Source organism: Prunus persica, chromosome G6 (assembly GCF_000346465.2).
Source record: "Prunus persica cultivar Lovell chromosome G6, Prunus_persica_NCBIv2, whole genome shotgun sequence".
Lineage (NCBI taxonomy): Eukaryota > Viridiplantae > Streptophyta > Magnoliopsida > Rosales > Rosaceae > Prunus > Prunus persica.
In genome coordinates this window covers 16,494,947-16,509,453 of record NC_034014.1, presented here as the reverse complement: position 1 = coordinate 16,509,453, position 14,507 = coordinate 16,494,947, and the positions used below count along the sequence as shown (strand labels likewise).

Below are 14,507 nucleotides of genomic sequence, written 5' to 3'. Positions count from 1 at the left end.
TTACTTTCATACTTAATAGAAGATGTTTTCATACTTAATAGAAGATGTTTCTTAATGTATATGTGAAATTTCTTTGAAATCACAGTAACTTTGGTTCTTTAATCTTTTCAGGAACTTCAAGTTTTGTAGAAAGTGTTTGACATTGTAATATTCCACAATTGGACGAAGACTTTGAAATGCAACTAATCAGGTTTTTAGATCAGACAAGGATTTTGAAGGGTTATTAGACTACGCATATTACAATTTCCATGCTATTTCCATCTGGATAAATGTTACTTGATAATGAATCTATCGATATGTATGGAGTTATTTTTTGAATGAAAACTCCTTATTAATGGGTTATCATATGATTGGGAAGGAAGAAAACTTCATGAATTTTCAATTTACGCACGAACTGCACTGTTATGAGGTGATTCTGAAATTTTATTTTATTTTTTAAATTATTAATATCACAACACGCAAAGCTTGTTGTTACAACGTAAACAACAACACACATGCACGTTGTCATTAAGGCCTAAGACAATGCGCTTAACATGTTGTTGTCCCCTGCTACTACAACATGCGTGCGTTGTGAATAATGGCATTAACAACGAGCATTCAAATCAACGACAACATGCAAAGCGTGTTCTCGAAAGCTCTACACCTTTTAACGATATCGGCTTCAACAACGTTCACTGCGTGTTGTCAATACAGTTCAACAACGCACAACGCACGTTGTTACATGGCTTTTTTCTTGTAGTGAAACTATGCAATACACCAACCACTCCATTAGAGAACCAACTTCATAGAACATGAATAGTCCAATTTCTTGGACCAATCGATATCGGATTGAGCCCAAAACTTGGGGAACATCCTAATACGGTGGGAGGAGTCATTTGGTGAGTTTTGAGAGAAATCCAAAGGCTAAAACTATGCAATACACCAACCACTCCATTTCATAACGAACTTCGTACAGACCAGAATTGTCCAATTTCATGGACCAATCGATATTGGATTGAGCCCAAAACTTGGGGAACATCAAAATGTTGTGGGAGGACTCATTTGGTATGTTTTGAGTACAATCCAATCTCTAGAACTATGCAATACATGAACCACTCCATTTCAGAACAAACGTAGTACGAACCAGAATTGTCCAGTTTCATGTACTAATCGATATCGAATTGAATCCAAAACTTGGGGAACAACATAATATGGTAGAAGGAGTCATTTGGTGGGTTTTGAGTGAAATCCAATCTCTAGAACTATGCGATACACCAACCACTCCATTTCAGAACGAACTTCGTACGAACCTGAATTGTCCAATTTCATGGACCAATCGATATTGGATTGAGTCCAAAACTTGGAGAACGTCATAGTGTTGTGGGAGGAGTCATTTGGGGAGTTTTGAGCGATGGGGATTTCTATCCCGATTTGGAGGTGCCAATTAAGGCAAAAACGTGCAAAATAAAGGCTGATTTGTTAGGATATCTTTGGAATATCTTGCTGCCTCTTTTACCCCATAAAAACTTGCCTTTTAGCCACTTTTACAGACCTATTCATTTTGGACGAATTTCACAACTCTAGACCTGACTTCTTGGTTATTCTCTCCTTTCATGCACACTAAAACCCTAGCCGTCCATAGATTTTCACCATCAAGACTCAGCGCAGGAGGTGGTTCTTGGAGAAGTTCAACATTAGAATTGGTTCAAGGGTTTCCTCTCATGAATTTATTTTCACTCATGTTGTTTATTTTTGTTTGAATCTCTGTGAACATGATGTGTTACTAAATTCATAGCTAGGGATTTTGATGTAGCCTTGCAACATTGTATTCAGTTCATCAATCTGCTTCTTGTTTCATTCACTGAATCTATTGTTCAATTTGTTTGTCAATTTTAACGTTTGATCACCATTAGGGTTGCCTACAAATTATCTGGATAAGGTTATGGTAAACATCATGCTTAATCTTGGTAGACATGTGAATGAATGAAGAGGATGCTATGCAAACATCCTGCCGTGTGTTTTCTTTGGTTCTTTAACGTTTTCTTGCATGCTAACGAATCCTAACTTGGAACCAAAGTTGAACATCCCAATTAGGTTGCAGATTAGGAGAATTTGATCAAAACCACACATCATATGGCTGATTATATATATGTAAAACGAACTCTGGAAACATGTTGGTAGTTGAATACGGTTTAATTTTATAAACATGGAATTAGTTTTGCAATGGTGAGTTCGAAATCCCTGGTCTCATCCCTATTCTTTCTACATCAATACATCATTCACTACTACATTCTTCTTGCATTTTAAGTTATTTTTCATTTATAATACAAAAACTACTTTCAAATTGTCACTTTTATTTTTAGTTAGGGTTCTTTCAAAACTAGTAACTTATAGAGGTCCAATCAGTCCCTGTGGTTCGACACCCTTGCTTGTACCACTATACTAACCATATATTGGTACTTGGAAGGAACACAACAAAATTTTGGTGCCGTTGCCGGGGACTGATTTCATTCCTCGATAATTGCTTGTTCTCAAACCGGTGATACTTCAAAGGAACCAAGAGCAAGCCAACGCGGTCATAACACTTAGAAGTGGTAAGGCTATTAATAATGGAGTTGGCAATGAAGTTACTATTGAATCGGATCACGTGAATGCAGGTCCCACTCAAGAAGAGAATGAGAAACCGAATGACGATACAAGCAATGCCACTTCTTCGTATGAAGCTCTAAATTTTCACAAGGCTGAAAAACCTTACACTCCTCCAATCCCATTTCCTGGAAGACTTGCCAAAAGCAAGCAGGATAAGTCATTTAAAGAAATTTTTGATATTTTAAGTAAAGTGAATGTTAATTTACATTTCCTTGATGTCATTAGGAATATGCCAGCGTATGAGAATTTTTTCAAGGAGCTAAACACATATAAGAGGAAGTATGGACCTAAGGAGAAGGTGATGGTGTCTGAAAATGTGAGTGCTGTGCTTCAAAGAAAGCTCCCACCAAAACTCAAGGATCCGGGCAGTTTTTCTATCCACATCACCATTGGAGACAAGCTAGTTGAAAACTGTAATAACCCAAAACAAAATATCTAAAAAGTAACAAAATATCTAAAAAGTAGGATTAATATCTTCTAGCAAAAAGACAATTTTGCCATCGCATTATTTAATAGGGAAAAAGTTGACTTTTTGATCGAGAAAGAATTTGGCAACTCTTGCGCCGTTGCGTAGAGCACGGCGAAACGAGTCCTTAGACACGGAGTAGACTCGAATCAGAGTTGTAACGAAGAAAATACGATCAAAATACCGCGAAGGACAAAACGATAATTTGGGAAAAGTCAGATTTTTATCTCTTCCCTCTCTCCTCCCCCGTCAATTTTCTCTCTCCTCTCCTCTCTCTCCTCCCGCGTGATTCTTCCCCGACCTCCACCTCTTCTCATCGACACCCTGGCCACCACAGGCCGGCCTGATCTCCGCCGTGGGTACCGTCGGGACTGTGACATCCTCGCCGTTCTTCCCCGACCCGCCGCCGACCTGGGGACGCCCGGAACTGGCCAGAATCTGCCATTTTTGCCTATTTTCCAGTTCAAACTTTGAGCTCCTCGTTCTCCCTCAATTCTCCACCAAATCGATGGAGTAAGGTATGGTTTCTCATCTATTTTTCGTGTTATAACTGATGGATGTATGGGTTTTGATCGATTTTGCTCTAGAACGTTCGATTTTCAACTTGAAAATTGGCCGAAACTTCGGCCGCCGTGATCGGCCCTTTTCTGTCACTTTTTGGGGTATGTCCAAGAACAAAAGTGACTCCAAATGGGGTGTTTTACCTAGGATAGGAGTTTGGAGTCTTGGTTTCGCGTTTTTCTGGCAACCCATAATCGCTTTGGACATCCAATCTGCCCGCGCGTGTGGCGGCGCGTGGGAGAGGGTGGTAAAGTGAATCTGTGTAGTTTTGCGATCCTTGTGTTGTCATGAGCGCGTAGGATTTTACGGATCTCGATTTGGAGTCCGTTTGATCCCCGAACGGATTTTCCATATCGCGCGATCCTTGGGTGCAGTGTCGTCAAATCGTTGGATCGCATTCAATTCTGGATATGTCGTACTACATGATTTCAGGATCGTGTAGGATTCGACGGATTGAGAAATCGGAGTCCCGGATACTCCGAAATCGCGAACCCTGGGGCTAGGGTTTGGATTTTAAGCGATAACGTGATTTTGGCCAATCCGACCATCCGTTTCCGACCAAATTCGCGGAACATGGTTCCTTCTCTATGAGGCACCGTCAGAGAAGCCCAGATTGGCCATCGGAGATCGTGGACCCCACGGGTCCCGGATCGGCCGGTCTGGTAATTTATCGCCTAGTGAGGCTTCGAGTCTCTTAAGGCCGTTCTAATTGTCTGAAAGGTTAAATTGGGCATAGGAGTAACTCTAAAACGTGTACACGCATTTCTAGGAGCCGGGGACAGGGTGTTAAATTTAAATCCTTTTATTGAGCAGTTTTATTAATTTAATCTTTATGGGTAATCAGGTACCAGAGAACCAACGGAACCACAGGAGGGACCTTTAAGAGGTCCAGCTAGCTCGGACGAGCAGTGAGTGGACTTTCTTTCATGAATGATTTTATACAAATGAGTTATATAAATGATTTATATACATGAGTTTACATAAATGATTTTATATTAATTTTATATAAATAAGCTTTTATAAATAAGTTTATCTGAATAAGTTTTATGAACTGTTTCTTTCGAGCATGATTTGTACTGTTAAATACTTTTATTTACGTGAGGCTTAGTTACTGAAGCTCCAGTAATATAAAAAGTTGAGTTTGAGGTTCGAATCAGATGAGATAGCAGCAGAATTGAGATTGCAGTTATTAATCAGATTTTTCTAAAATTATTTATTTTTGGAAAACCACCATGTACCCGCTCTTTATTTGGTGATTACCCTCAGACAGACCGACGTCTACGGACATCCAGTCTGTTTACAGTTCTATCAGTGCACTTGACATTGCCTCACGAGTTTCGGGGACGCTCGGATCGTGAGTGCCAGGATTTGCGGCTCGGCAGACTTAGTGTCCCGAGACCTGCCAGGATTTGCGGCTCGGCTGACTCTGTGTCCCCGAGACCTACCAGGATTGCGGATCAGGTTGACTACGGTCCCCTGTATCTTGTCAGAGCGGCTCGAGTTGACTTGGTGTCATCGAGACCTGCCGGCGGATCAGGCTGACCATAGTCCCCTGATTTAGCCAGTTTGCGGCTCGGTTAGACTTTGTGTCGCCCGAGACCTGCCAGGGGATTTGACGGATTTTACAGGGGTACAATTAGGTGGTAGTTTCAAAGGATTTTGAGCTCTTTTATGCAGTTATTGTTTTCACTCATTATATATCATCTTCTTCGATATTCACGCATGTGTTATATCCATATATCCTTGTTCAGTTATACGAGTATCTATACAAATATATTTATCTATGTTAATTGGAATATCTCGAGTTGAATTATAATCATGCGTTAGATTTTCTATCCCTATGTATTTCAAAACGGGGGTTATTATGTTCTAAATTGCTTTCAAGAACCTTATTTTTGTCCACTCACAACTTTAAACTTGTTTTTCGCCCTCAGGCCGTAGAAGTGCGCAGGATCCAGCACCGGGCCATTCCTAGCTTCCGCGCCACCAAGTAAGGTAGAGTTTGTGGAAAAGTCCTTGAAACCCTGTAAACTTTAGAAAATGCTCTGATATCTAGTTTAGTGGAAAACTGGAGCTGGTGAATACTTGGTTATTCTATTCTGGCAGTTGGTGTGGATTTAGTTAATTGTTTAACAGGTGGAAGATTTTGGGTTTAGTCAAAATACAGGGGAGACTCTGCCGAAATTTCGGCAGAAGTCCAGGGAAAGTTTTCATAGTAACTGTAGCAGGAAGGGTAAAATGGTCATTTGTGCCCGTCAGTTGCCAGATGTCGGACACGCACAGGGCTTGGTTCGAATTCCAAAGTGGAATTGGGATCGGGTCCCGTCATTTTGGTATCAGAGCATAGGTTTTACTTCCTGTAGACTTCGCACTCTGTGCATCCTCGTCTTCTTTTCAAGTTGGGCCCAAATGATGGTGGTGTCCATAGGGAAAGTAGACAGATATCCCGACGTAAGGGGATGAGATTCCCAAGTCGGATCGGAACTGCACCGGTATCTGAACCGATAGAGTAATCTTTTGTTAGAGGCTCGTCAGGAGCCGTATTTACTGTACCTAGGAGACGGGGAGATCCAAACATCCAGTAGACCTTGGAGTTGTTAGCTCAGGCTTTAGTCAGCCAGAGATCCATCCGTGAGATAGGTGGATCAAGTAAAAAGGATTGAGAGCTATAAATTTTAATAATGGTTGTACCCAGTAGTAAAGAAGGATTGAATTGAAAGGAATAGAGTAGATCATGGAGGTCATGGTTGCTCCACAGAAGAGTAGAGTATTGGTGGGATTTGGTTAAGAAGTAATACCAGAATCCTTTGACTCGTCGGGACAAGCATTTTAGAGCCACATTTGATAGTCAGCACTACCCACAAGTCTACCGAATGTGTGGATGCAGGAATTTTTGCAGCTGGATAGGGAATAACGATTGGACCCGAATACGAGAAAAAGGTTTCACGTATTGTTTTCTATTAATAGAGATTGAACAGTAAGAGGTAGTACCTGGTTGCGATAAGGTTAAAAGCCTTCATCCAAGGTATTGTGATCAGTTAATGGTTAGTTAACCTTGGTGCCGTGGTGATGTCTACCCCAGCCAGATAATGGGGCAGACCATGGGATGCACTCTGTGCACAGTATTTGGATATAGGTAATACTAATCAGGAAGAATTTAAGAGAGGTAACTACAGTGGTAATTACAGTTTTCGATCATCGAATGGCCATAGGTATGGAGGCTGCCGACCTAGATTTAGTTCCAGTAAAGGTACCAGCCAGAATAGTAGTATTGGAAATCGTTCTGGGGCCAGTGTAGCCAAAAGTATTGAAAGACAGATGTCACCAGGCTCTAACAGGAAAAGTTGCCCTAATATGCCAGGTGTGGTAGGTACCGTTCCGGGCCCTACTAGTGGAGTACTGTTGGAGGATATTATTTTCAAAAAGGGTTGTCGCTGTTTCTTCAGCATAAAAGAATCATTACTGCAGCGAAACAAGTAAGCAAAGTAAATCATAGGAAACCCCACAGTCTATGGAGGCTCTGTTTAGTGGTGGGCCCAGATCAGTGTGACTAGTTGAGGAAGCAGTCAGCCGAGGGGATGTGGTGACAGTTTTGGGCCTGCAGATAGACAGTATAACATGTCTCAGTAGGAAGCATGAGCCTTATTTACTGCAGTTACAGATTGAATTCTCCTTCGACATGGTTGACTAGAGGTCATCCTAGGGTTGGATCGATTTGGCCTGATACCGTACCTCAAAGCTACCTTTTCACCGGGAGATCAAGTTTATTCTTGAGCTCGCTCCAGGAATGGAGCCTGTTTCTCGGGTAAAGCACAAAAGGACACCAGTAAGTTGAAGGAGTTAGAGACTGAATTGCCGGAATTGATAGCGAAGAGGGTCATTCAGCTTAGTGTTTTTCTCATTGAAGTGTTCTAGTGTTATTTAAGGAAGGAAATGTCATCATGAAGTTATGCATGGACTTAAGGTAGCTGGATAACATCACAGTATGGAAATAGACGTCTATGGTTTCACAGTAAGGAATTGTTCAATAAGCTAAAGAGTGCCAAGGGATTTTCTAAAAAAAAAAGTGACTTGAGGCTTGGATAGCTCCAATAACAAATTAGAAAGGAGTATGTACCTAAAACAGCGTGTTGAAGAAGGTATGGGCACTCTGAGTTCCTGGTCATGATATAAAGAATTAAGGGACGTGCCAGTTGTATTTTGGACCCTCCTTGAACAGAATGTTTGGGCGGTATTGAAATCGCCTCATGATCGTGTAGCTAGACAACCTTTTGGTGTATTCTAAGAAACAGAAGGCACATGTGAAGTATTTAAACATTGGGTGGTGGACTCTGAGAAGGCAGTAACTTTATGCCAAGCTCAGCAAGTGTGCATGCTGGATGGACAGAGTGAGTTTCTTAGGACACATGATTTCGGTTGAGAGTATTTTGTTGATCCTCAAGGATTGAAGCAGTAGTAAATTTAGTTACGACCAATCAGTGCTACAGAGGTACAGAGTTTTCTAGGTAAGTCGATTTTTACTGTCGCCCTACGGAAGGGTTATCCACCATGGCGACACCGTTCATCTTTTTAGCAAAGAAAGAAATTAAATTAGTGTGGTCAGACCAGTATGAAGAGGATGATGTTAAACTTAAGAACAGGTCAATTATTACTTCGATTTCAGTACTGCAGGAGGTTAGTAGGAATTCGGTATGCTACAGTGTTGTTTTCCATAAAAATTGAGGTTTATGCTGATACAGTATGGTAGAATGAGCGCTTATGTGTTTCAACAACTGTAGAAGCATGAATCGAAGTATTCTACTCATGATTTGGAACAGGCCATAGTAATCTTGGCCTAACAAGAAGAAGAAAAGCTTGAGACGGAGAAAACGGTCAGAGGTTATAGATACACTCAGTATGAAATTCTCAGGAGAAGTAGCTTATCATCGAAGGAGATAGATTATCAGTGATAGTAGGATAAAAGTTGAGCTAGATACGAATAATCAGGAGCACTCTTAACAACTTTTCAGGGAAAATCAGTACTAAGAACACGAATATTCGTAGGTTAATTTCAGGATCTTGATTTAAATCCTATGAGTAAAAGTTAAATGATATGATATGAAGAGCGAAGTTTTAAAATGAAGATTTTACTAGTGGCTTCTTCGGATGGAAGAAACAGCAGAGTTTGTCAGCAAGGGAATAGCTCCGTGACAGGAATCAACAGGGTTCTTGCAACCACTTCCGATTTCTGAAGGGAAGCGGGAGTAACTTACGATGGATTTTGTGTTCAGCCTCCTTGAACATAGAGAAAGCAGAGTGGAGTGTGGGAAATTAAGGATCGATTCAGCAAGTCTGTGTACGTTCCGCAGGTGAGAGCCAAGTATAGTCTGAACAAACCGGCAAGGATTTTCACAGATAAGATCTTGCGACGCTATGGAATACCAGTCCCTATGGTCTAGATCAAGAAATCCAGGTTATGTTCCGGTTGGACTCAGCTAGAAGAAGCTTTTGGGAAGTGATTACAGTTTAATACTACAATTTACCCCAGACAGATGATCAGTTTAAGAGAATGACTCAAACTTTAGAAGGATTGTTGGGGCATTGTATACTGTAGTTTCGGAGTGATTGGGGTAAAAAGTTACCACATGAGAAGGTGTATACCTCAAATGACAGTTGTCAGATAAACTGAACTTCCTTGGATTACAAATCTCAAATTGCCACTGGTATCTATAATTAAAATGATTCCAATTGATGCTCTATACAAGACCACCCAAGTATGAAGATGGAATGTTAAGCAAGGTTTATTGAAATCTGAAAATGTTGAAGGAAATAAAGAACCTTATTGGATTAAGCAGAGAAAGACTCAAGCGACCCAGGATTGGCAAGGAGTTATGCAGATACTAGAAGAAGGATCTTCAGTTGGGTATTCTTCAACATTTTTCGCCCAAGGAAGATGTAGTGAGATTTAAAGAAGCGAAGGAACCAAATCCTCGCTATATCGGACTCAGTGAGAGTATAGAGGTGTGGGAAACAATCAGTTCAGATTTTGAATTGGGAAATGTTAGCTTTCAGTGAAAAAGACTATGTGGTAACCCGAGTTGTAGATACATAAGCAGTCCTTCCCCCCCTCTTTGAAAGACAGAGATGTAAATTTCGAGGACGAAATTTTTATAAGGGGGGTAGATTGTAATAACCCAAAACAAAATATCTAAAAAGTAACAAAATATCTAAAAAGTAGGATTAATATCTTCTAGCAAAAAGACAATTTTGCCCTCGCATTATTTAATAGGGAAAAAGTTGACGTTTTGATCGAGAAATAATTTGGCAATTCCGCTTACACCGTTGCGTAGAGCACGGCGAAACGAGTCCGTAGACACGGAGTAGACTCGAATTGGAGTTGTAACGAAGAAAATACGATCAAAATACCGCGAAGGGCAAAACGGTAATTTGGGAAAAAGTCAGATTTTTATCTCTTCCCTCTCTCCTCCCCCGTCAGTTTTCGCTCTCCTCTCCTCTCTCTCCTCCCGCGCGATTCTCCCCCGACCTCCGCCTCTTCTCATCGACACCCTGGCCACCACAGGCCGACTTGATCTCCGCCGTGGGTACCGTCGGGACTGTGACATCCTCGCCATTCTTCCCCGACCCGCCGCTGACCTGGGGACGCCCGGAACTGGCCGGAATCTGCCATTTTTGCCCATTTTCCAGTTCGAATTTGAGCTCCTCGTTCTCCCTCAATTCTCCACCAAATCGATCAAGTAAGGTATGGTTTCTCATCTATTTTTCGTGTTTTAACTGATGGATGTATGGGTTTCGATCGATTTTGGCTCTAGAACGTTCGATTTTCAACTTGAAAATCAGCCGAAACTTCGGCCACCGTGATCGGCCCTTTTCGGTCACTTTTTGGGGTATGTCCAAGAACAAAAGTGACTCCAAATGGGGTGTTTTACCTAGGATAGGAGTTTGGAGTCTTGGTTTCGAGTTTTTCCGGCAACCCATAATCGCTTTGGACACCCAATCTGCCCACGCGTGTGGCGGCGCGTGGGAGAGGGTGGTGAAGTGACTCTGTGTAGTTTTGTGATTCGGGTGTTGTCACGAGCGCGTAGGATTTCACGGATCTCGATTTGGAGTCCGTTTGAGCCCCGAACGGATTTTCCATATCGCGCGATCCTTGGGTGCAGTGTCGTCAAATCGTTGGATCGCATTCAATTCTGGATATGTCGTACTACATGATTTCAGGATCGTGTAGGATTCGACGGATTGCAAATCGGAGTCCCGGATACTCCGAAATCGCGAACCCTGGGGCTAGGTTTTGGATTTTAAGCTATAACGTGATTTTGGCCAATCCGACCGTCCGTTTCGGACCAAATTCGTGGAACATGGTTCCTTCTCTATGAGGCACCTTCAGAGAAGCCCAGATTGGCCATCGGAGATCCGGTCTGGTAATTTATCTCTTAGTGAGGCTTCGAGTCTCTTAAGGCCGTTCTAATTGTCTGAAAGGTTAAAGTGGGCATATGAGTAACTCTAAAACATGTACACACATTTCTAGGAGCCGGGGGTAGGGTGTTAAATTTAAATTATTTTATTGAGCAGTTTTATTAATTTAATGTTTATGGGTAATCAGGCACCAGAGAACCAACGGAACCACAGGAGGGACCTTTAAGAGGTCCAGCTAGCTCAGACCAGCAGTGAGTGGACTTTCTTTCGTGAATGATTTTATACAAATGAGTTATATAAATGATTTATATACATGAGTTTACATAAATGATTTTATATTAATTTTATATAAATAAGCTTTTATAAATAAGTTTATCTGAATAAGTTTTATGAACTGTTTCTTTCGAGCATGATTTGTACTGTTAAATACTTTTATTTACGTGAGGCTTAGTTACTGAAGCTCCAGTAATATAAAAAGTTGAGTTTGAGGTTCGAATCAGATGAGATAGAAGCAGAATTGAGATTGCAGTTATTAATCAGATTTTTCTAAAATTATTTATTTTTGGAAAACCACCATGTACCCGCTCTTTATTTGGTGATTACCCTCAGACATATCGATGTCTACGGACATCCAGTCTGTTTACAGTTCTGTCAGTGCACTTGACAATGCCTCACGAGTTTCGGGGACGCTCGGACCGTGAGTGCCAGGATTTGCGGCTCGGCAGACTTAGTGTCCCGAGACCTGCCAGGATTTGTGACTCGGCTGACTCTGTGTCCCCGAGACCTGCCAGGATTGCGGATCAGGCTGACTACGGTCCCCTGTTTCTTGTCAGAGCGGCTCGAGTTGACTTGGTGTCATCGAGACCTGCCGGCGGATCAGGCTAACCATAGTCCCCTGATTTCGCCAGTTTGCAGCTCGGTTAGACTTTGTGTCGCCCGAGACCTGCCAGGGGATTTGACGGATTTTACAGGGGTACAATTAGGTGGTAGTTTCAAAGGATTTTGAGCTCTTTTATGCAGTTATTGTTTTCACTCATTATATATCATCTTCTTCGATATTCACGCATGTGTTATATCCATATATCCTTGTTCAGTTATACAAGTATCTATACAAATATATTTATCTATGTTAATTGGAATATCTCGAGTTGAATTATAATCATGCGTTAGATTTTCTATCCCTATGTATTTCAAAACGGGGGTTATTATGTTCTAAATTGCTTTCAAGAACCTTATTTTTGTCCACTCACAACTTTAAACTTGTTTTTCGCCCCCAGGCCGTAGAAGTGCGCAGGATCCACCACCGGTCCATTCCTAGCTTCCGCGCCACCAAGTAAGGTAGAGTTTGTGGAAAAGTCCTTGAAACCCTGTAAACTTTAGAAAATGCTCTGATATCTAGTTTAGTGGAAAACTGGAGCTGGTGAATACTTGATTATTCTATTCTGGCAGTTGGTGTGGATTTATTTAATTGTTTAACAGGTGGAAGATTTTGGGTTTAGTCAAAATACAGGGGAGACTCTGCAGAAATTTCGGCAGAAGTCCAGGGAAAGTTTTCATAGTAACTGTAGCAGGAAGGGTAAAATGGTCATTTGTGCCCGTCAGTTGCCAGATGTCGGACACGCACAGGGCTTGGTTCGAATTCCAAAGTGGAATTGGGATCGGGTCCTGTCAAAAAGGCTATGCTTGACTTGGGGGCTAGCATCAATTTAATGCCCTATTCAGTGTACCTTCAATTAGGTTTGGGGGGTTTGAAGGCAACAACTATTTCACTGCAACTTGCTAATCAATCAGTGAAATATCCAAGAGGTATAGTGGAAGATATCTTAGTTGAAGTTGACAAACTAATTTTGCCTGCTGATTTTGTAGTGTTGGACATGGAAGAGGCTCCTATACATGATCGTGAGTTACGTATTTTGCTTGGGAGACCCTTTATGGCCACGGCAAAGACTATCATAGATGTGCAAAATGGTCTCCTCACCATGACCGTGCTAGGAGAAACTGCACAATTCAAAGTGTTTGAATCTCTTTCTCACCCTTCTAGTTCAATTGATTGTTGTTCGATTGATGTGCTTGATTCACTTATTTTCTCTATGTTTTTGCTGGCACAATCCAATGATCCATTATAGTATATTTTGAGTTAATCTCAAAATGACTTTGATGAAGAAGTGCTCATGGAGATGGTGGCTACCTTGGAAGCATTAAAACCATATCCCTCCACTTTTTCACCTCTTATAGAGCCATTAGGACCATCTGCCACACATCTGATCCCTTATGTTGTTAAACCTCCAAAACTTGAGCTTAAACCACTTCCGTCACATCTAAAATATGCTTACCTAACTGAATTTGAAACTCTCCCAGTTATCATAGCATCTGACCTTTGGAAGAAGAAAAGCTAATTAGGGTGCTAAAATAGTTCAAATCAGCCATTGGTTGGTCTATTGCAGATATCAAGGGAATAAGCCCTACCATGTGCATGCATAGAATTTTATTGGAGGAGGGAGCAAAACCAACTCGTGAACCACAAAGAAGGCTCAATCCATACATGAAGGAAGTAGTGAGAGCTGAAGGGTTGAAGTTGCTAGATATGGGTATCATATACCTGATTTCTGATAGCAAATGGGTCAGCGCTGTTCACGTAGTGCCTAAGAGGATTGGAATCACAGTGGTAAAAAATGAGCATAAAGAGCTTGTTCAAAGAAGACCTGCAGCTAGTTGGCGTGTTTGCACTGATTACAGGAAGTTGAATTCGGACACTAGAAAAGATTATTTTCCTATGCCTTTTATTGATCAAATGCTTGAGCAATTAGCTGGTCACGCATATTATTATTTTATTGATGGATATTCAGGTTATAATCAAATTGTGATTGCTCCGGAAGATCAAGAGAAGACTACATTCACCTGTCGTTTTGACACTTTTGCATATAGAAGGATGCCTTTTGACCTTTGCAATGCCCCAGCAACATTCAAAAGATGTATGCTGGCAATCTTTTCAGATATGAGTGAGAGATTTATTGAGGTATTCATGGACGATTTTTTAGTTTTTGGTTCTTCTTTTGATAATTGTCTTAACCATCTCTCTCTAGTGCTTCAAAGATGTCCGGAAACAAATTTGATTCTCAATTGGAAAAAGTGTCAATTTATGGTGAAACAATGTGTTGGGGCATGTAATATCCAGCAAGGGTATTGAAGTTGACAAAGCAAAAATTGACAAATATGGTAGCCCCTACTTCACTGAAGGGAGTGAGAAGCTTTCTAGGACATGCTGATTTTTATTGTCGTTTCATTAAGGATTTTTCCAAGATCAATCATCCATTGTGCAATCTTTTGGCCAAAGACGTTGTATTTCACTTTAATAAAGATTGTATGAATCATTTAATACCTTGAAACATGAACTAACCTCTGCTCCTATCATTACGGCACCATATTGGTCTTTGCCTTT

General features: G+C 41.1%; 1 protein-coding gene across 1 annotated transcript; it reads left to right on the top strand.

Annotated features, from left to right (window-relative positions):
• Positions 2,186 to 13,194, top strand: LOC109949682. The gene is made up of 3 exons (XM_020565775.1): positions 2,186 to 2,205; positions 2,533 to 3,041; positions 12,806 to 13,194. The coding sequence occupies exons 1-3, from the start codon at positions 2,186 to 2,188 to the stop codon at positions 13,192 to 13,194; spliced, it is 918 nt and encodes a 305-aa protein (XP_020421364.1).

Coding starts and splice junctions, on each gene's coding strand:
- LOC109949682 (XM_020565775.1), top strand. CDS start 2,186: ATGGAATTAGTTTTGCAATG. Junction 2,206..2,532: donor ATGGAATTAGTTTTGCAATG/GTGAGTTCGAAA, acceptor GATACTTCAAAG/GAACCAAGAGCAAGCCAACG. Junction 3,042..12,805: donor AGACAAGCTAGTTGAAAACT/GTAATAACCCAA, acceptor ACCTTCAATTAG/GTTTGGGGGGTTTGAAGGCA.